This window comes from Oncorhynchus gorbuscha, linkage group LG17 (assembly GCF_021184085.1).
Source record: "Oncorhynchus gorbuscha isolate QuinsamMale2020 ecotype Even-year linkage group LG17, OgorEven_v1.0, whole genome shotgun sequence".
NCBI classification, from domain to species: Eukaryota; Metazoa; Chordata; class Actinopteri; order Salmoniformes; family Salmonidae; genus Oncorhynchus; species Oncorhynchus gorbuscha.
In genome coordinates this window covers 42,878,294-42,899,922 of record NC_060189.1, presented here as the reverse complement: position 1 = coordinate 42,899,922, position 21,629 = coordinate 42,878,294, and the positions used below count along the sequence as shown (strand labels likewise).

General features: G+C 41.8%; 1 protein-coding gene across 3 annotated transcripts; it reads left to right on the top strand.

The window, feature by feature from the left end:
• Positions 1–119: 119 nt before the first annotated feature.
• On the top strand, positions 120–16,999 carry LOC124001797 (MAP7 domain-containing protein 2-like). Of its 3 annotated transcripts, none has more exons than XM_046308883.1 (17): positions 120–836; positions 2,034–2,156; positions 2,755–2,829; positions 3,085–3,243; positions 4,420–4,583; positions 7,015–7,117; positions 12,237–12,356; positions 12,627–12,829; positions 13,147–13,319; positions 13,493–13,824; positions 14,006–14,159; positions 14,418–14,610; positions 14,771–14,875; positions 15,093–15,128; positions 15,447–15,637; positions 15,749–15,801; positions 16,136–16,999. In XM_046308883.1, the coding sequence occupies exons 1-17, from the start codon at positions 680–682 to the stop codon at positions 16,144–16,146; spliced, it is 2,352 nt and encodes a 783-aa protein (XP_046164839.1). In that variant the 5' UTR covers positions 120–679; the 3' UTR covers positions 16,147–16,999. The 3 variants fall into 3 exon arrangements, with proteins under 3 accessions (XP_046164839.1, XP_046164838.1, XP_046164840.1); XM_046308882.1 differs by having other exon boundaries at positions 12,603–12,829; XM_046308884.1 differs by lacking the exon at positions 12,237–12,356 and having other exon boundaries at positions 122–836.
• Positions 17,000–21,629: the final 4,630 nt, after the last annotated feature.

Genomic DNA, 21,629 nt, shown 5'->3' with positions numbered 1-21,629 from the left:
CCCTATGTAGTGCACCACTTTTGACCGTGAGACCTGGTCAGATGTAGTGCAGCACATGGGGAATTGGGTACCATTTGGGATGCGGGTCTATTGCTGCTTGTATTCAGCAGTGGGTGGTGGGATGGGTTGAATTAAAGTGACAGGACGGCAGTACATGACAGTAGCTAAAGAGATCAGAGTAGCACTCCAGAGTCTGAGCCGTGAGAGATATCCAAAAGGGAAGTAACCGTGCAGCAGCCAGCCCCAGAGAAAGGAGGATATAGAGCTTTTCACTAAAGCTATATAGCATCCATGTCTCTAATATAGCTTGTGAAGAACCCTCATAGAAACTGGGAGAGAGAAAAACCTTTTATAGTCTCACAGATTTTTCTCCGTGTTATTTGGATTATGCATATCTGTGCATTCCACTTCACTGGACCTGGATGCAGGATCTAGCCAGCCAGAATCCAGCAAGTCAGCTGGTCCTATCAGTTTACCCCAAAGGGGCTTTTTTCCTCCCTTTTTCTCTTCTATTTGTTTGAAATGCCCAGATGAGCAAGCAGCTGAAGCAAGAGGCAGTCGGTCAGCTGCATAGTGAGCACAGGGGACCAGGAGGACCGCCGGTACAGTACAGGCATCTTAAAATAGACATATAAAAGGAGGAGAGGAGGAGGAGAGTGTTGTGTTGCAGAGCTGTGGTATGCCCTGCTCTGTGCCTAGCAGTAGCATGGCCGTGATACAGGAGAAACAGAGGGAGACCCCCAGCAAGAAGCCAGTATCCCAAGAAGACAGAAAGAGGCTTTCTACCAGAGACAATCAAGACAACCAGAAGGACAGCAGATCCGGGAGACAGGAAGGTGAGTACTGTGGCTTTGATATTATATATATTTTGACTGTGTTTATAGAAAAGCAGGGATGCAGGGTGGTGGGTAGCTGTTTATTTGATATGGTGAGTACGATAGATTTGCTGTGGAGTGTTCACTCTGTTTATGGAATGACATGGAGGTCGGTAATTGTAGCTTTACTGTTCACTGTGTTTGTATACAGGACAGGCTATCCCAGCCAGAATCAACCTCTCCCTTCTAGTTCATCCTCAGTGGGGAGATGATCCATCATGTATCTAGGCCAGATAATGAAGTCATTATTTTTAACTTAGATTTATTTTGTGAGGCAGGGGAATTTGGAAATGTCCATGGATCAGATGATCTGATATCGCCTCGTACTTCTACATAGACGTTCATCCTATTCTCTACTGCCATTTTGTTTTGTAAACAGGGAGGTAATGATGTAGCTTATTGAATCCACCCTCTATCTCTACTGTGGTAAACATCAACACTCATCATAGGCCCGATTCAGTAAGATACATTCATGCCCATTGTTATAGTGTCGAGTGTCAAGGAAGATCCTTTTTGCGTGTCCGTCTCTTGCAGGACAAAGATCATTTCTGGTGTACGTCTCTTGCAGCAAAATTCACATCACTATTTAGTGACCTCCTTTGAAGCATGTCTTTGTTCTTATCCTCCTCTGTCTCTATTTGCTTGTTTGTTTGAGCCATCTCCATGAAGACTTGTGTCAGGTGCTGGCATTTGTTTACCCCTGCAAGGCACAACAGGAACAGACACATTATAATAGCTATTTTATTAACAGCTAGCATTCAGCCTAGAGGCTTAGTGCCTGGATTAAGTACGACCAGTCGATTTTCTGACAACTGGAATGATATGGCCTACCTGAGAACTTACCTACCTAGTTGAGAACAAGTTCTCAACTAGCCTACCTGGTTAAATAAAGGTGAAATAAAAAAATAAAAAAATAACCTACCTCTAGAATTAAGCAATTTATACTAAGATTCTCTTTTTCTGAGGTAGTCATGTCTCATACTTTTCCAGCAGGTATAAACCATAATGATACAGTTATACTTGTCATAAACATGTACTTATCATTTCTTATTCTCATCTCATTAACGATCCTGACTAAATAACAGTCCTTTTGAGTCAGCTGAAAAAGTCAGAGGGACCTGAACAGCATGTTCTCTTTTATTCTTTATTTCGTTTTAGAAAAAGGCAATGACGACATGAAGCCCCGTAATTCAGAGAAGAGGAGAGCAGTCATATGTGTCCCTGCCTCCATCAAATCAGCTGTGATCAGTAACAACACAAGTAGCCATGGAAACCCAGCAGGTCATACATCAGTTTTCTCTCTCTCTCTCTCTCTCTCTCTCTCTCTCTCTCTCTCTCTCTCTCTCTCTCTCTCTCTCTCTCTCTCTCTCTCTCTCTCTCTCTCTCTCTCTCTCTCTCTCTCTCTCTCTCTCTCTCTCTCTCTCTCTCTCTCTCTCTCTCTCTCTCTCTCTCTCTCTCTCTCTCTCTCTCTCTCTCTCTCTCTCTCTCTCTCTCTCTCTCTCTCTCTCTCTCTCTCGCTCTCACACAGTGCCTGGGGTACTGCTTGTTCTTTGTGGGTCATCCGTCATGAGTGGTCTTCCTCTGACGTGCATCACCGTTATCAAGACATTATCGATTTCATGCTTTGGCCTTACAAAAGTTTGATTGTAACCTGACATTGTCCCCCCCCCAATGTCTTAACTTTAAGTCTAAAAAAAGTCCCCCAACTGTAAACATATTTTCTGACTGAAAGAAATAGTGACAGTTCATTTGAACCAAGCTTCAGCTACAGTAGAACCATCTTGAGCTCCCTGTCATGATAAGTAATGTCAGCAAACTCATACTGTTTAATGTATGTACTTGATGTAGAGTGAATGGGACATATCTTCTAATATTCCAGGCCCACAGGCACTGAAGGTTGATGAGAGACTGAGACTAGCGAAAGAGCGGAGGGAGGAGCATGAGAAACAACTTGGTATGTGTACCCACACACGATGACGGTACAGCTAATACACCTATGAGACCACTCAATTGTTTGTCACTTATTTTTGTAATTTCTTGAAACTATTTTAGGAACCTGCTCCATGTCTATTTGTGCTGTATTTTTGCCAGTTCCCATGGAAACTGTCATGCCAAATGAGTTCATTAGAAGTTAGCTATACAACACAATGATCTGGGACCAGGGTACTGGTAATTTTTGTGGCTAATAAATCCCACAATGTGTTTGCAGTGTCCAGAGAGCTGGGCTGGTTGGCTCGAGAGGAGAGGGCCAGGCGTCTCTATGAACAACAGCTGGAGGAGAGGAAGAGGAGGCTACAGGAGCAGAGAGAGAAGGAGGAGAAGAGGAGGACTGCTCTGGAGCGGAGGGAGGAGCATCAGAAACAGCTTGGTATGTAGCCAACACCAATGATGATGGGGTTCTCAACCTGGTTCTCAATATGATGTACTAGTTCCACTGGGAGTACCTTGCCTTATACCCAGGGGGTACTCAGTTGTAGGGGAGACCGGGGTTGTTTGTCTCACAGGTTGGTTGTCACGGTGCTAATTAGTCCCAATCTAAATGGCACTGTGTAATATTGTGTATATAAGTTCAAATGTGTGAATTCTTTGAAATAACTCATCCACCTGGTCAATTCATGTCAGCATTTCAAAACATTAAAGTGAGGGTATTTTGTGTTTTTCATAGGTGAGGTTAAATAAATAAATTCTTGGTATTTTCTATTTAGAGTGGGGCAAAAAAAGTATTTAGTCAGCCACCAATTGTGCACGTTCTCCCACTTAAAAAGATGAGAGAGGCCTGTACTTTTCATCATAGGTACACTTTAACTATGACAGACAAAATGAGAAAAAAAATCCAGAAAATCACATTGTAGGATTTTTGTGAATTTATTTGCAAATTATGGTGGGAAAAAAGTATTTGGTCACCTACAAACAAGCAAGATTTCTGGCTCTCACAGACCTGTAACTTCTTCTTTAAGAGGCTCCTCTGTCCTCCACTCGTTACCTGTATTAATGGCACCTGTTTGAACTTGTTATCAGTATAAAAGACACCTGTCCACAACCTCAAACAGTCACACTCCAAACTCCACTATGGCCAAGACCAAAGAGCTGTCAAAGGACACCAGAAACAAAATTGTAGACCTGCACCAGGCTGCAACAGCCACTCGACCTGCATTGTCAACATTGTCCCTGCCAGTATACAATAAATCCCAAGCTCTTTTGTGCTGTTGCTAGAAAGAGCCCCCTTCGTTGCCTCTCTCTCACACACATATATTTTCTGTCACGCATCCAGACACTCACGCACACATGTATGTGCAAACATACAGATACACAAATGTACTCAAAATGTCATGTTATTCTCAAGGCATAAAATGCATAATATGGAAAAGTGTCTTGTAAGATATACTGGTGCTGAGAAATACACACAAGACTAAAATGTGTGACACCCGACCCCGGTCAACCCTACATGAAGGGGAACTTCAGAGCAAAATGTGATTGAGGGCTCCATAACCAAAGGAGGTTGAGAACCACTGAATAAACCAAACAAAACTAAATGTGCTTGTAGTTTCCAGAGAGCTGGGCCGGTTGGCTCGAGAGGAGCGGGCCACGCGTCACTATGAGCAGCAGATGGAGGAGAGGAAGAGAAGGCTTCAGGAGCAGAGAGAGAAGGAGGCGAGGAGGCGCACCGCCGTGGAGGAGAAGAGGAGGCAGAGAATGAAGGAGGAATCAGTGAGTTCTTGTGCCCGGGGGGGTCAAATCTAATTAGATTTGTCACATGCTTCATTAACAACAGGTGTAGAATAACAGTGAACTGCTTACTTATGGGCCCTTCCCAACAATGCAGAGAGAAAGTAATAAAACAATTATAATAATAATAAATACAAAATGAGTAATGATAACTTGGCTATATACATGGGATACCAGTACTGAGTCGAAGTGCAGGGGTACGAGGTAATTGAGGTAGATATGTAGTATACAGTACCAGTCAAATGGTTGGACACACCTACTCATTACAGGGTTTTTCTTTATTTTTACTATTTTCTAAATTGTAGAATAATAGTGAATACATCAAAACTATGAAATAACACATAGTAGTAACCACAAAAGTGTTAAACAAATCAAATTATATTATATATTTGAGATTCTTCCAAGTAGCCACCCTTTCCCTTGATGACAGCATTGCACGCTCTTGGCATTCTCTCAACCAGCTTCATGAGGTATTCACCTGGAATACATTTCAATTAACAGGTGTGCCTTGTTAAAAGATTATTTGTGGAATTTCTTTCCTTCTTAATGCGTTTGAGATAATCATTTGTGTTGTGACAAGGTAGGGGTAGTATACAGAGGATTTGGTAAAAGACCAAGTCCATATTATGGCAAGAACAGCTCAAATAAGCAAAGAGAAATGACAGTCCATCATTACTTTAAGACATGAAGGTCAGTCAATACGGAACATTTCAAGAACTTTTAAAGTTTCTTGAAGTGCAGTCGCAAAAACCATCAAGCTCTGTGATTAAACTGACTCTCCTGAGAACCGCCACAGGAAAGGAAGACCCAGAGTTACCTCTGCTGCAGAGGATAACTTCATAAGTTGCAGCCCAAGATCACAGAAATTGCAGCCCAAATAAATGCTTCACTTATTTCAAGTAACAGACACATCTCAACTTCAACTGTTCAGAGGAGACTGTGTGAATCAGGCCATCATGGTCAAATTGCTGCAAAGAAACCACTACTAAAGGACACCAATAAGAGGAAGAGACTTGCTTGGGCCAACAAACACGAGCAATGGACATTAGTCAGGTGGAAATTTGTCCTTTGGTCTGATGAGTCCAAATTTTTTATTTTAGTTTCCAAAATGCTGTGTCTTTGTGAGACGCAGAGTAGGTGAACGGATGATCTCATGTGTGGTTCCCACAGTGAAGCATGGAGGAAGAGGTGTGATTGTGTCGGGGTGCTTTGCTGGTGACACTGTCAGTGATTTATTTAGAATTCAAGGCACACTTAACCAGCATGGCTACAACAGCATTCTGCAGCGATATGCCATCCCATCTGGTTTGTGCATAGTGGGACTATCATTTGTTTTTCCACAGGACAATGACTCAAAGCACACCTCCAGGCTGTGTAAGGGTTCTTTGACCAAGAAGGAGAGTGATGGAGTGCAACATCAGATGACCTGGCCTCTGCAATCAACCTGACCTCAACCCAATTGAGATGGTTTGGGATGAGTTGGACCGCAGAGTGAAGGAAAAGCAGCCATCATGTGCTCAGCATATGTGGGAACTCCTTCAAGACTGTTGGAAAAGCATTCCCCATGAAGCTGCTTGAGAGAATGCCAAGAGTGTGCGAAGCTGTCATCAAGGCAAAGGGTGGCTACTTTGAAGAATCTAAAATATATTTTCATTTGTTTAACACTTTTTTGGTTACTACATAATTCAATATGTGTTATTTCATGTTTTGATGGCTTCACTGTTATTCTAAAATGTAGAAAATAGTAAAAATACAGAAAAACCCTTGAATAGGTGTGTCCATACTTTTGACAGGTACTGTACATATAACTAGGAATAAAGTGACAGACAGTAAACAGTAGTAGCAGCGTATGTGACGAGTCAAAAAAAGTTAGTGCAAAAAGTGTACATGCAGATAGTCCAGGTAGCTATTTGGTTAACTATTCAACTAAATATTTAGCAGATTTATTACTTAGTATGCTAAATATTTAGTTGAATAGTTAACCAAATAGCTATCTGGACTATCTGCATTGACCCTTTCAGCACTAACCTTTTTTGACTCAACACATACGCTGCTGCTACTGTTTATTATCTGTCACTTTATTCCTAGTTGTTCAGGGTCCTGTTGGTTCCAGGTCGGCATGCTGGGTCAGCATGGATCAACAGTTACTTCGGTTTAGGTGTCTATTGTGCGCATCAGTGTTTCTTTACAGCTTTTTCAAATAAGAACAGTTTTTCCACGGAGAAGAAAATCTACAGATGCTTGTGTTCAACATTTTGTGTACATATCTGAAGCTAAACTATTTTAAGGCTCAATGTGATGTTATGGATTTTGGGACCAAGTTACTGTATCACTAGTCAAACTCAGTACCTACAGTGGATGTGGGAAGAGACTCCTATATCACTGACACTGAGTTTTGTGTTGTGGTCTGAAGGAGCGCTATGAGTCTGTGGTGAAGAAGACCTTGGAGAAGAGCCAGAGGATTAAGCAGAGACTCAGCCAGGGCTCTCGAGGAAGGAAGACCGACAACAAGAGCGGTAAATTAATAAAGGCTGCATCTCAAATGTCACACTACTCCTATATAGTGTACTACTCCTATATAGTTTACTGCTCCTATATAGTGTACTGCTCCTATATAGTGTACTACTCATATATAGTGTACTACTCCTAAATAGTGTACTATTCCTATATAGTGTACTACTCCTATATAGTGTACTACTCCTATATAGTGTACTACTCCTACAGTTGAAGTTGGAAGTTTACATACACCTTAGCCAAATACATTTAAACTCAGTTTTTCACAATTCCTGACATTTAATCCTAGTAAAAATTCCCTCTTAGGTCAGTTAGGATCACCACTTTATTTTAAGAATGTGAAATGTCAGAATAATAGTGGAGAGAATTATTTTTCAGCTTTTATTTCTTTCATCATATTCCCAGTGGGTTAGAAGTTTACATACTCTCAATTAGTATTTGTTAGCATTGCCTTTCAATTGTTTAACTTGGGTCAAATGTATTGGGTACCCTTCCACAAGCTTCCCACAATAAGATGGGTGAATTTTGTCCCATTCCTCCTGACAGAGCTGGTGTAACTGAGTCAGGTTAGTAGGCATCCTTGCTCGCACACGCTGTTTCAGTTCTGCCCACACATTTTCTATAGGATTGAGGTTAGGACTTTGTGATGGCCACTCCAATACCTTGACTTTGTTGTCCTTAAGCCATTTTGCCACAACTTTGGAAGTATGCTTGGGGTCATTGTCCATTTGGAAGACCCATTTGCGCCCAAGCTTTAAGCTTTAACTGATGTCTTGAGATGGTGCTTCAATATATCCACATAATTTTCCATCCTCGTGATGCCATCTATTTTGTGAAGTGCACCAGTCCCTCCTGCAGCAAAGCACCCCCACAACATGATGCTTCCACCCCCTTGCTTCACGGTTGGGATGGTGTTCTTCGGCTTGCAAGCCTCCCCCTTTTCCTCCAAACATAACAATGGTCATTATGGCCAAACAGTTGTATTTATTATTTTTCTTTTTTGCATTTTCCAATTAAGAACATTCAAAACAAAAGTGAAAAGATATTAGACAAAGATAGGACAAAGTGACAGTAACAGACGAGCGTAACAAAAATAAAAAATAATTATAATTATATAATCAAACATACAATAAGAAAATACAAAAATAACGAGACATTGGATCACCTGCCGTAGGCTACATATTATACGTTACGTGTGGAACATTATGTGAGGATTATATATAGATTCAATCAATGAGATGTGGGGGGAGATTCTCCATATAGTCAATAAAAAGTTGCCAAATTCTGTAAAATGTCTTTAACTTATTCCTCAAGCAGTAAGTGATTTTCTCCAAAGGGATACAACTATTAACTTCCGAAAGCCACATTGCAACTGGCAGGGAGGAATCCAATTTCCATTTCAAGGCAATACATTTCTTGGCAATCGCTAGCAATATTTCTGTTAGCTTTATTGTATGGCTTTGCCTAAGATTGGTGTTAGTAAAGTTACCCAGTAGACAGACCTCCGGGTCTAAAGGGAATGCAACCCTGTGAATTGAGGATATGGTATCGCATACCCCCTGCCAGAAACCGTGTAGTTTTGAACACTGCCAAGTGGAATGGAGGAATGTTCCTTCATCTGAGCCACATCTAAAACATTGGGAGGAGATATCTGGGTTGAACTTGTGCAGTCTAGATGGGGTGATATAGAGCTGATGGAGGAAATTAAACTGGATCAGTCTGTATCTGGAGTTCAATGTGGATGTAACCCCATCCCTGCATAGGTCACTCCATAGTCCCTCATCAAGATTAATACCCAGATCTTTCTCCCATCTAAGTCGGGGTTTATCTAGCCCAGGCAGTGTTAGTCCTGACATAAGAGCATTGTAAACACGGGAAATGGTCTTGAACAGTGGTTGGTCTGCGTGGCAGAGTTGTTCAATAGGTGACATCTTAGGTAGGTTCCATTGTCCCTTGAGAGTCACCCTAATAAAGTTTTGTAGTTGTAAGTAGCTAAAGAAGTCCCTGTTAGGCAAGTGGTATTTCTGTTTCAGCTGATCAAAAGACATAAGAACTCCCTCCTCGTAACAATGTTCCAGAAGAGTTATCCCCTTATCAGACCATGGTCTAAAGTTACTATTCTGGAAAAACATAGGGATCAATCTATTGTTCCATAAAGGGGTTTTAGGGGAAAGGAATCCCCCTCGTCCGAACAGCTCATGCAGTTTGCACCATGCCAGGACAGAATGTATGATTAAAGGGTTGTCTGTGATGGTTTTTATAGATTTTCTGTCCCACTTGTAAAACAAATCTGCCCCAGTGTCATCATTTACCTCAAGCTTTTCAATGTTCAACCATGAGGGAGAGGGACCATTGTCAAACCTCTGAGCCAGAAACCTAGACTGTGCAGCCCAGTAGTACATTCTAAAATTGGGGAGGTTTAAGCCCCCTTGACTGTAATCAAGGGTCAGTTTATCCAGGCCAACCCTAGGGGTTTTGCCGTGCCAGATAAACCGTCTGGTCAGCTTGTCGAGAGAGGAAAAAAATGCTGCGGGAACAGGGATAAGGGAGAGATTGAAACAGATATAGAAACCTAGGCAGGACATTCATTTTAATTACATTGATTCTACCCAGTAGAGTGAGAGGTAAGTCCATCCGTTTACAAAGGTCAACCTCCACCTTTTGCAACAAACTGGCCAGATTGAGTTTATAGAGGTTGTTCAGAACCATCCACCATTATGCCCAAATATGTGAAGCCCATAGGCGACCATCTAAAAGGAAACTTGTGCTTGATGGTATGATGGTCAAAGACAGACAACGGTAAGATTTTGCTTTTATCAAAATTGACCTTATATCCAGAGAAAGAACTATAACACTGTAGTAGGATCTGCAAGTGAGAGAGGGAGTGTTCTGGGTTTGTTAGAAATAAGATAAGGTCGTCCGCAAAGAGTGATAATTTATGGGTATGGGGGCCCATCTCAAAGCCATGTATGTCAGGGCACGTTCTAATAGCCTCAGCCAAGGGCAAAGAGGTGGGGGCTAATTGGGCAACCTTGTCTGTTCCCCCTATAAAGAGGGAAAGAGGAGGAAGTAATCCCATTGGTAGCAATCCTAGCTTTAGGAGATTTGTAGAGTGATTTTATCAAATTTACAAACACGGTACCTAAACCGAACTTTTCCAGGACGCGAAAGAGGTATGGCCATTCAACCCTATCAAAGGCCTTTTCAGCGTCGAGGGAGACTGCGACACTAGGTATTTTGTTTTTGTTAGCAAGGTGAATTATATCAAAGAACCTTCTGAGATTATAGGAGGACAATCTATTAATTATGAAGCCAGTCTGATCTGGGTTGACCAACAGGGGAAGACATGACTCCAGTCTCTTAGATAGCATCTTGGTCACCAGTTTACAATCTGTGTTAAGGAGAGAGATTGGTCTATAGGAGGCGCACTTTAGCGGGTTTTTCCCTTTCTTGTGGATTACAGTAATCACTGCGTGAGAGAAGGACTCTGGAAAGCAGTTGTATTCTCTGGCTTTTTTAAGTACCTCCATAAGGTAGGGGACCAACAGCTCCCTAAATTCTTTATAGAACTCTGGAGGGAAGCCATCCTCCCCAGGAGATTTATTAGAAGGTAAGGATTTAATGGCCTCCAACAATTCAGGAACTGAGAAGTGTTCACTCAGGCGCTCGCTGTCTTCCCCTGACAAGCATGGGAGGTTGAGAGAGGAGAGAAAGGAGTCGATCTCTGATAGATCATCGCTTGATTGGGAAATGTAGAGGTCTTCATAGTATTGCTTAAAAGTATTATTAATTTCAGTAGGGTCGAAAGATATCTCATTAGTAAGAGTTTCTATGGCATTAATCGTCCTCTTACTTTCCTCTGCTTTCAGTTGCCATGCCAATACTTTGTGAGCTTTCTCTCCAAGCTCATAATAACGTTGTTTTGATTTAGTGATGGCCCTCTCAGCTTGATATGTGTTCAGAATATTATATTTAAGTTTTTTATTTACCAAAAGCCTGTATAGATCTTTAGTCGGGCCTCTTTGGTAGGTTCTCTAGCTTGGAGATTTCAGATTCAAGGGCACTCAGTTCCGCACCGTGTTTTTTCTTCAGCCCTTTAGTATAGGAAATGATCAGTCCCCTCAGATAGGCTTTCAATGTGTCCCAAAGTATGAAGCTGTCAGGAGCAGAGGGTTTGTTTGTCAAAGTAAAAATATTGATCTGCTCTTTGATGAATGCACAAAATTCAGGTTGCTTTAGGAGTGTAGAATTTAGTCTCCATCTATATGCTCCATTTACCTTGGTAGGAATGGAGATTGATAATACCAGAGGAGAATGGTCACTAAGCAATCTGGGGAGATACTCGACATAAACAGTTCTATTTTTGTTTCATCAGACCAGAGGACATTTCTCCAAAAATTACAATCTTCAGACGTTTGGAAATTGCTCCCAGGATGAACCAGACTAATGGAGGTCTATAATTATTTATTTGGATTGTCCCATGATGTCAAGCAAAGAGGCACTGATTTTGAAGGTAGGCCTTGAAATACATCCACAGGTACACCTCCAATTGACTCAAATGATGTCAATTAGCATATCAGAAGCTTCTAAAGCCATGGCATCATTTTCTGGAATTTTCCAAGTTGTTTAAAGGCAGAGTCAACTTAGTGTATGTAAACATCTGACACACTGGAATTGTGATACAGTGAATTATAAGTGAAATAATCTGTCTGTAAACAATTGTTGGAAAAGTTATTTGTGTCAAGCACAATGTAGATGTCCTAACCAACTTGCCAAAACCATAGTTTGTTAACAAGAAATTTGTGGAGTGGTTGAAAAACGAGTTTTAATGACTCCAACTTAAACTTCAACTGTATATAGTGTACTACTCCTATATAGTGTACTACTCCTATTTAGTGTACTACTTTTTAGTGTCTCTTTGACTTTCATCCTCTTAACCCTTATGCTCCCAAACTTTTTTTTCACCCTTGTAACATCTTTTAATCCTCATTTCTCTTCACTTTCCTCCTATTTCCTACCCTTTCTTTCTTGTATTTTCTATCTCTGTCCTGTATTTCCTACCATTATCTCTGTCCCTGTGTGTTGACTTCCCCCCCACCACGCTTGGCTTTGCTGCTGTAGCTCCTCGCCGCTCCCCCCTGACTGCCTGGGAGAGGGCTCTGGTCAGTCGCCTCCTCACCCCGACCTGCTCCTACCTAGCCAGGAGCAGGAGTCATAATTGTCAGTCAAGAGAAGAAGAAGGTACTCTACAGAATGTAGAATAGCAGTTATTCATAGAAAATTATGTGGACCAGATCTCAATCTAAGAAAAAAAAGAACATGTGAATAGTGTATTTTTTTGGCTTCTCAAGTAAATAATTTACTAACTCTACTTATTTTTCTTTTTTTCAACCCTTTTTGGACTCACTTACATTCTTTCACTGTATCACTTGCTAACCCTCACTCCATTGCTCCACAACAATGAAACCAACAAACACACTGGTTCAGTTGTCCATATTTGTCCCCGTTCAGTTTCATGCCACTCCATACCTGCCACTGCCACCAACTCCCACAAATCACCACGCCGCTCTGGCACAACTGACCACCACCTGGTGCAGGCAGACCTCCGGACAGACTACCGGGCTGACTACCGGTCTATCATCCAGGCAAACTACCAGGTAGCCACCTCCCCCAGTCCCAGCCGTACAAGCCGTAGATCCATCAATGCGGCACAGGTAATACCCGCTGGAAATGTCATTGTAAACATAGAGATGATTGTAAATGTCTGGGTCGACTGGGTTGGTGGGATGGTGTTGTTGGTTTGTCTCCTTGTAATGTACGAACTTGTGGGAAATAATGTCCTTGGAGGAAGACAATAAACGGACTCTATTCCATTCTATATCTTCTGACTCATTTTACTATCATATTTATGCCATATTGTTGGGTAAATTATATTATTTGTCACACCCTTTATTGGCAATAAGCCTCAATCACTTTCATGTCTTTCTGCAGAAAGATAATCTTGTAACATGCCTGTTGATTTATTACGAAGTTAAAAGCAGCACAGCAGGAGGAAAATGAGAGGACGGCCAGGAGGAATACTCAGCAGCCTCATATACCCAATGCTCCCTTGAAAGCATTACCCACAAACCCACTACCCAACACTGGCGTGAAAGTGTTACCCACAAACCCACAGTGCAGCGCAGCAGAGCCCTCCCCAGAACGGTATGACTGTCCGTCCATCTGTTATTGTGTCTGGATGTTGTTTTCACACAAACTACTGTACGGAATCTTTCTTTCATACAATGATATCACTCTACTGAGTATACCCCCACCTTTTGATGTTGTTTACTTATTTATCTAAACGAAAGTCTTCTCCGCTTCTTTTTTCTTCCCAGCAAACCTGTGATCAGACACACATCTGTGATCAGACAGCCCCTATCACAGCAGTTAGAGCTGGAACTGGACCCTGTACCAGAGGAGGACACTGTTCCAGTCCCCGACCCTACCCTCTCCCCTGGTAACTCACAGGCCAGCCAGACCATTTCTCCTGGGGCTCCAGTCCCCGACCCTACCCTGTCCCCTGGGAACTCACGGCCCATCAGGACCCCAGCTGCAGTGTGGGACCAGGTCCAACCATTCCTACACTCCCCAGAACCTCAGACTCAGAGAGAAACCACACTTAGTACTGAAGGCAGTGCAGAGGAGGGTTTGGATCTGAAAGTGAAAGGTACAGCACCATCAACTACTATGTATTTTCTAGGTACATTTCAGATATTGTATTCTTGAGTGTGGGATTGGGGTCAATTCCAATGAAGAATATCCAGTTCTACTCTTTGAAAAACAATCAGGAAATTTGGATCAGTGTGTTTTGGTTCAGAGTGACTCCTATGACATGTCCACCTCCTCAGCCCTCCCTCCTGGAGCCACTCCCAGCCCAAGGCCCTCTGCTGGCACCATGGACCCAGAGGAGGCCTCACGTCTACTGGCCGAGAAGAGGAGAGAGGCCCGCCTGAAGAGAGAGAGAGAGGAGGAGGAAAGCCTGCGCAGGGAGGAGTTTGAGAGGTACGGAGGGAGGGACACCTTACATCTTCCCATCTCTCCTTCGAATGACCCAACATTAATCTTCCCAGTATGAACACAATCTGTTGAGTAATCTTTTCATGTAAAATACAAGTATGCAGTTGTGTCTTGTGGACCTATTTGTCAGCTTAGGGAGTCCAAGAGGGCATTTAGCATGTGTTCAGAGGTTCAGATGAATTTGTATAGTAATGTGATGTATGGTGTGGTGTTATGCAAATGTTATGTTATGTGGGATCACAGGCGAGGCAGAGAGGAGCTGGAACGCAGGAGGGTAGAGCAGCGAGCACGGCTAGAGGCTGAGGCCAAGTGGCTGGTAGAGGAGAGGAAGAGGAGGGAGGAAGAGGAGCAGAAACATGCAGAGGAGGAGAGAGCCAGTGCAGAAGAAGAGAAAGCCCTCAGAGCCATGCAGGAAGCTGCTCTCCTCCAGAAACAGGTGAGGGATGTGGTCTATGAATACTGCACAGTGCTAGAAAGTGCTTTGGTCAGATTGCCATCAGATATTTATGTACCTTCAAAGGATATAGATGGATATATAACTGAAACACTAAGTAATACATTGTCCCATTCTGACCTTTCCGTTCTCTGTGTCCCAGAGAGAGGAGGAGGAGACCCAGGCCAGGGAGAAGGCAGAGCAGCAGAGGCTGGAGAGAGAAAAACACTTCCAGGAGGAGGAGGAACAACGACAGGAGAGAAAAAAGGTGAGAGACAGAGAAAAATGTTCTGATCATCCTGAAATGCTTCTAAGATAATCTGTGGATCCATATTGTGTACAATTGACTACAAGCAGCAACCATGATCCCTGTACAGTGGTGGAGCTCATAGGGAACTTCAATACATGGGGTGGAGGGAGGTTAGCGGGTGATAGTTTATCATAAAAGCATTCAAGACTTTTAACAGACCTCTTTTTGTTTTCAGCGACTGGAGTTGATCATGAGGAGAACTAGGAAAGAAGTAAGAACATTGCCCTGAAGCACTTGGGTTCTGCCACACCTACCAATGTTTACCCATCTTTGGCTTACAATGAAACAAAAAAACACTTGTATTTTCCTGCTACAAGTATCATAGTTGTTAACCATTTAAAAAACAAACCAAACTTGCCCTTGACCACACTGATGTGATTACTTTCATGCAGAACTCTATCCCAAAGGTACAGTGGTTTTAGCAAAACACTGCCTCAAATACCAACGTTATTAACCATACTTTACTTTAAAAAATAAACAGAATTTGCCTTTGCCTTGACCAAATGTACATTATTTTGTTTTCATGCAGAAGCCTATCCTGAATGGGAACTCAAACGGTAACTCCTCCTCTCCAGAGGAAGCCCAACCAAAAGAGAACACTGAACCTGTTAAGAATAGCAAAGGCACTTTAGAAGAGGTCGGGACAGGGATCAAGCCGTCCAAGCTAGGTCTGTGTGACACAGAAGACATGGTTCCTGTTGTGGCCTTCAAAGAACGCAGGTATATCCACAGTATATTTATGTTTGTCTGTCTGATCATGTCTTGTGATGCTTGTCATCAGAAGTGATGTACTGTATTTGTTGACAAGCACGTTTTGGTTCATTCATTCAGGTCCCTGAGAACTCTGACAGGCATGGAGGAGATCCAGTCCCATCAGCGAGCAGGTGAGAGTTCATCACCAGATCCTCCGTCAGCTCATCTATACGATCTGTGCTATGTAGATATTACACTCGAGTCCTGAACGAAAGAGCTTATGGTTCAAATTTCAGGAGTGAAAGGGTGGGCGGGGCAGTGGGCAACCCCATAGCAAATCACCACCCCACACTCCAATAGATGATTGACTCTTGAGAGACTGTGTGTGATTCGACCCATGAAGCTGATTGCATAGGTTAAGGCCTTTCAATAATGTTTGTTGCATGTGCTTCTGCGTCTAAGCTAAGTATGAAGTGAATCAACTGATCTGATCATATTAACCCTTTTCTATTACATACTCCTCAGAAGTTATCTGAGTATCGTACAGATCAAAGAGGGGAGACAACCCATCCAAGAATCTTTCCACAGCTGTGGTGTTTTTTTCCTTTCATCAACAAAGAAAAAAATAGCTGCAGTCTTTTTCCTGTCCTGCACTTTGAGAGAGCGCATGTGATGTGAAACCAACGCACCCTCCTTTTCCCTGGAAGACGTTCCTATCTCGGAGTCGATCACCACCATTTGGTCACGTTTCTCTTTTAATCCAAAGTGGCACGAGCTGCATGTGGTATCACTATCTACATTCTACCACACTGGACATGGGAGCTTGTTTGTTCAGTGTTTCTGCAATGACTGTCTTATTTGGCTAAATGAGGGCTCAAGGCCGCATAGCTGTAGATTTCAACTGTGATTAAAAAATGAATTCGCTTCGGTGGGAGTCAGCAATCGATTGTGAAAAGATGTATTCTCTCTCTGTTTCACAATTCGTGACTGATGTTTTTAGTCATGTGCTTTAGCTTATTCCCGAAGCGTTGACTAAAGCACTTTGCCTTGCAGATAGTAGGATAGTTTGTGTGTTGGAACTTGTGTACTAGTCTCAGAATAAAAGCTTTAGTTTTGAGTTCAAATAAAGATCACTTTGTCTGACTTCCCCTATTTTTGTGGAATATATAAAACTGCTATGGAACTTATTTTCAGAATAGTTACAGTACATGTGTGGTTTATAGTACTATACTCACTCGTGGTTGACCACTTGCAAAGTGTTTTGGCAGTCCCCTTCTTGGAAATTGTGCAATCATTTTAGAAAACAAATTATAAAAAGAGTCTGAAGTGTAAAATGTAAGCCTGTTTATTAAAATGTACAAAAGTGTAAAAACAAATAAATAAATTCGCTGATACAAAGCTTTTAATTCTGTATAATATATATATATATATATATATAAATATAAATATATCCACCGGTGCAATATGGATGTAAACCCTCAGAACACACCAGTGTAAACACTCAAAAATAACACACCCCATCATAATCATGACTTGCCGCAGCAATCATTGTCATGTTCAAAGGTAATGGCAAGTCAGGACAAACAGTGATACGCATGTCCCACATCTCAGTCTGTCTCCTGAGGCAGAGAGGGCTCCAGTGGACAGGTCAGGAGCACGGAGGCTTCTGAATGATCTAACTCGTCTGTGCATGCACCCTCTTCAGCTACCACTCATCACCACGGACACCTCTCAGTCTGAAGAATAACATGACATAACGCACCTTTTGGCTATAACTTCATGTACCTGCCCTTATGTTAATCCAATAGTACTAACTTGCTCAGGAGAAGTTACTAGAATGTAATGTTATTGACTGAGATATTAACTACAGAAATGTGCTATTTTGAGGCATAGACAGCGTGATTGACAAACTTGTTACAAAACCATGACAAACTTTTGAGATTGCATAATGCCCAGCTGCTGGAATCTCACTTCCTGATTCTTAAAAAAATACATACATATTTTTTTTAACTAGGCAAGTCAGTTAAGAACAAATTCTTATTTTCAATGACGGCCTAGGAACAGTGGGTTAACTGCATGTTCAGGGGCAGAACGACAGATTTGTACCTTGTCAGCTCGGGGATTTGAACTTGCAAGGCTGTCATTGTAAATAAGAATTTGTTCTTAACTGACTTGAATAAAATAAAATAAAATGAAATGGAATTGACCCCAATCCTCTCACCCCAGCTGGTCAGATGATACAAACAGGAAGTAAGTCACAGAACAGTGTCACAAGGGTCTCGAGAAGTCCTGTTACACACTCACTGTCCATCAAGGCCTAGACAACAAAGGTTTTAATTACAGTGCATGGCTCTCAATATCAGCTACATTTGTATGACTGCCAATATTTTTTACAATAACAACATCACATGACCAGGTCGGTATTTCTATATTCTTTTTCGAAGGACCATAGGGATGCTAAAGTGATAAGCAAGCCTTTTAAAACATGAACAGGTGGTGAACATTTAGATGGAAACCACATCTACAGTCCAACTCCCTTTAGCAGACCAGCTCAAATTAAGCAATGCAATGGCCATACAGTTATTACCTGCTGCCCCTCGCTCTCCTGGAAAGAAACACAATGAATACTGACTGTTAACACGGGAACAAAGAACATAAATTTTAATCACCATCATATTATATTTAGAATCCTGACAGATCTTTTGTCAGCCCTGGGATTCAAACCAGCAACCCTCCAGTTACTGGCTGCCCCCATCAACATCATTATCTATTATGAAAATTCTCGCTCTATTGGGTTGCTGTGTAGATAGCTCAGACAGTGGTGTTATAGCAGAGGCAGCCAGAAGGAGAGCAGGGGAGCTCAGCAGAGCTTTCAGAGGCAACCCACCGGTGCAGCATCTGCTCATGCTCCTGGGTCACAACCACAAGATAAAGCATAACAATCACACTCACTGCAGCCAATCCACAAGGCTCTGCACAATCTGTGTTGAATATGTGCCTCATAACGTTAAATTGGTGTGTTCCCTGGTTACATGTTATAATTACCATTCACTGAAAAGACCCGACCCGACCCAGTACTAGATGGGTTTACCCAATAAACTGGCCGGTGAGTATGTCTAGGAGTGAGTTAGGGGGGTTCACAATTAATGTTGGGACCACAATCTATTCTTGATTTGATCTCGATGTCAACAAACAAGCTGAACACAGTCAACTAATGTGTCATTTAAACTCCACCCATTTTGAACATATTAACACAGCAACAACCCAGGATGTGGCGGCAACCAGAGACATGTATATTATCTACTGGTGGACACATTCATGTGCAGACCTACCAGACAGTGTGAGGTTTAATATGGTCCAAACTGCATTATTTAGGATTTGAGGATCATAACACTTGGCTAAACCCAGTAGTGGAATCACCCAATCAGGTGACACGATATCTTCTCTGTTTGAGTCTACAACAAAATTGAAGCAAATTGAGATTACATCTTGTTTGGAAAACAGAGTCATGTTGGATTAGAATAAAATGTTGACAAAACACAACATCCCACATATGTGCCATGACTTTCACCTTTCACTAACCAGCAAGAAGGAAGGCATATACAGTTGAAGTCAGAAGTTTACATACACTCAATTAGTATTTGGTAGCATTGCCTTTAAATTGTTGAGCTTGGGTCAAACGTTTTGGGTAGCCTTCCACAAGCTTCCCACAATAAGTTGAGTGAATTAGGCCCACTCCTCCTGACAGAGCTCTTGTAACTGAGTCAAGTTTGTAGGCATCCTTGCTCAGTTCTGCCCACAAATGTTCTATAGGATTGAGGTCAGGGCTTTGTGATGGCCACTCCCATACCTTGACTTAAGCCATTTTGCCACAACTTTGGAAGTATGCTTGGGGTCATTACCCATTTGGAAGACCCATTTGCAACCAAGCTTTTACTTCCCGACTGATGTCTTAGAGAGAGACACTATTCTTCCACCAGAAGTGAAAACGCTGTATCAGGCCTAAAGTGAATGCAGTCACAGGCGCCCCTCAAGAATCTCCCATAACTGTTCAGTTGGCATATGACATTGTTTTCATGCTGATCAAACCAGTCAGTGACCACCCGTGCCCTATAGATGGGGGCTTTGTCATCGGATGGAGGCATAGCCATTGTAGCCAAAATAATGGCAAAGATTCTGGCCTACCCAGCATTTTCATACATAACCCAAAGCATGATAGGACGTTAATTGCCTAATTACTTCAGGAACCACACATGTGGGGCGGCAGGGTAGCCTAGTGGTTAGAGCGTTGGACTAGTAACCGAAAGGTTGCAAGTTCAAATCCCTGAGCTGACAAGGTACAAAATCTGTTGTTCTGCCCCTGAACAGGCAGCTAACCCACTGTTCCTAGGCTGTCATTGAAAATAAGAATATGTTCTTAACTGACTTGCCTAGTAAAATAAAGGTTAAAAAAATAAAAAATTAAATGTGGAAGCGGGTAGCCTAGTGGTTAGAGCGTTGGACTAGTAACCGAAAAGTTACAAGATCAAATCCCCGAGTTGTCAAGGTAAAAATCTGTCATTCTGCCCCTGAACAAGGCATTTAACCCACTGTTTGTAAGCAATCATTGAAAATAAGAATTTGTTCTTAACTGACTTGCCTAGTTAAATTAAGGTAAAAAACAAAACTGTACTTTGTATCCCTCACTCAAGTGTTTCCAATATTTTTGTTGTTTCCTGTATAACATACTGTGTTGTAGATAACTATGCTAACCACATGAGTAGCTCAGAGTAGATCAGTTTGCAGAAAAATAAAGAAACCTGATCCTATTGATTCAACCTGGTCTCAGAACATTTCATATGATGCTGTATGTAAATTCAAGCTACGATATTTTGTATTATATGTTACATTTCGTATGTTATGTATTCATTTGTGGTTGTCCATCACTCATTTCATATGATATGTTACGAATTCTAACTAGGTGGCTAACGTTAGCTAACTGGCTAATGTTAGCTAGCCTTTTTGGGATAGGAGGCAGCATTTTCACTTTTGGATGAATAGCGTGCCCAGAGTGAACTGCCTCCTACTCTGTCCCAGATGCTAATATATGTATATTATTATTATTAGTATTGGATAGAAAACACTCTGAATGATGTCTGTGAGTATAACAGAACTCATATGGCAGGCAAAAACCTGAGAAAAATCCAACCAGGAAGTGGGATATCTGAGGTTTGTAGTTTTTTCAAAGCTTGGCCTACCGAATACACAGTGTCTATGGAGTCAAGTTGCACTTCCTACGGCTTCCACTAGATGTCAACCGTCTTTAGAAACTGGTTTGAGGATTCTACTATAAAGGAGGGGCTCATGAGACCTGTTTGAGTAAGTGGTCTGGCAGAGTGTCTCAGGCGTGTGATGCGCGCTCCCGACAGAGTTAGCTCTTGTTCCAGTGCTTTTCTTCAGACATAGGAATTCTCCGGTTGGAAGCTTATGGATGTTTTATGTTAAAAACATCCTAAAGATTGATTCCATACATTGTTTGACTTGTTTCTACGACCTGTAACGGAACTTTTTGATTTTTTCTCTGGATGAAGTGCTCGTGCCTCATGAAGATGTATGACTGGGCTGAACACGCTAACAACAAGTGGCTATTTGGACATAAATTATGGACTTTATGGAACAAATCAGTAATTTATTGTTGAACTGGGATTCCTGGGTGTGCCTTCTGATGAAGATCATCAAAGGTAAGTGAATATTTATAGTGTTATTTCTAACTTCTGTTGACTCCAAAATGGCGGATATTTCTCTGGCTGGATTGGGCTCTGAGCGCCATTCTCAGATTATGTTTTTTCCGTAAAGTTTTTTTGAAATATGACACAGAGGTTGCATTAAGGAGAAGTCTATATTTAATTCTGTGAATAACAGTTGTATCTTTATCAATGTTTATTATGAGTATTTCTGCAAAATCACCGGATGTTTTGGAATCAAAACATTACTGCACATAACGCGCCAATGTAAACTGAGATTTTTTGGATATAAATAT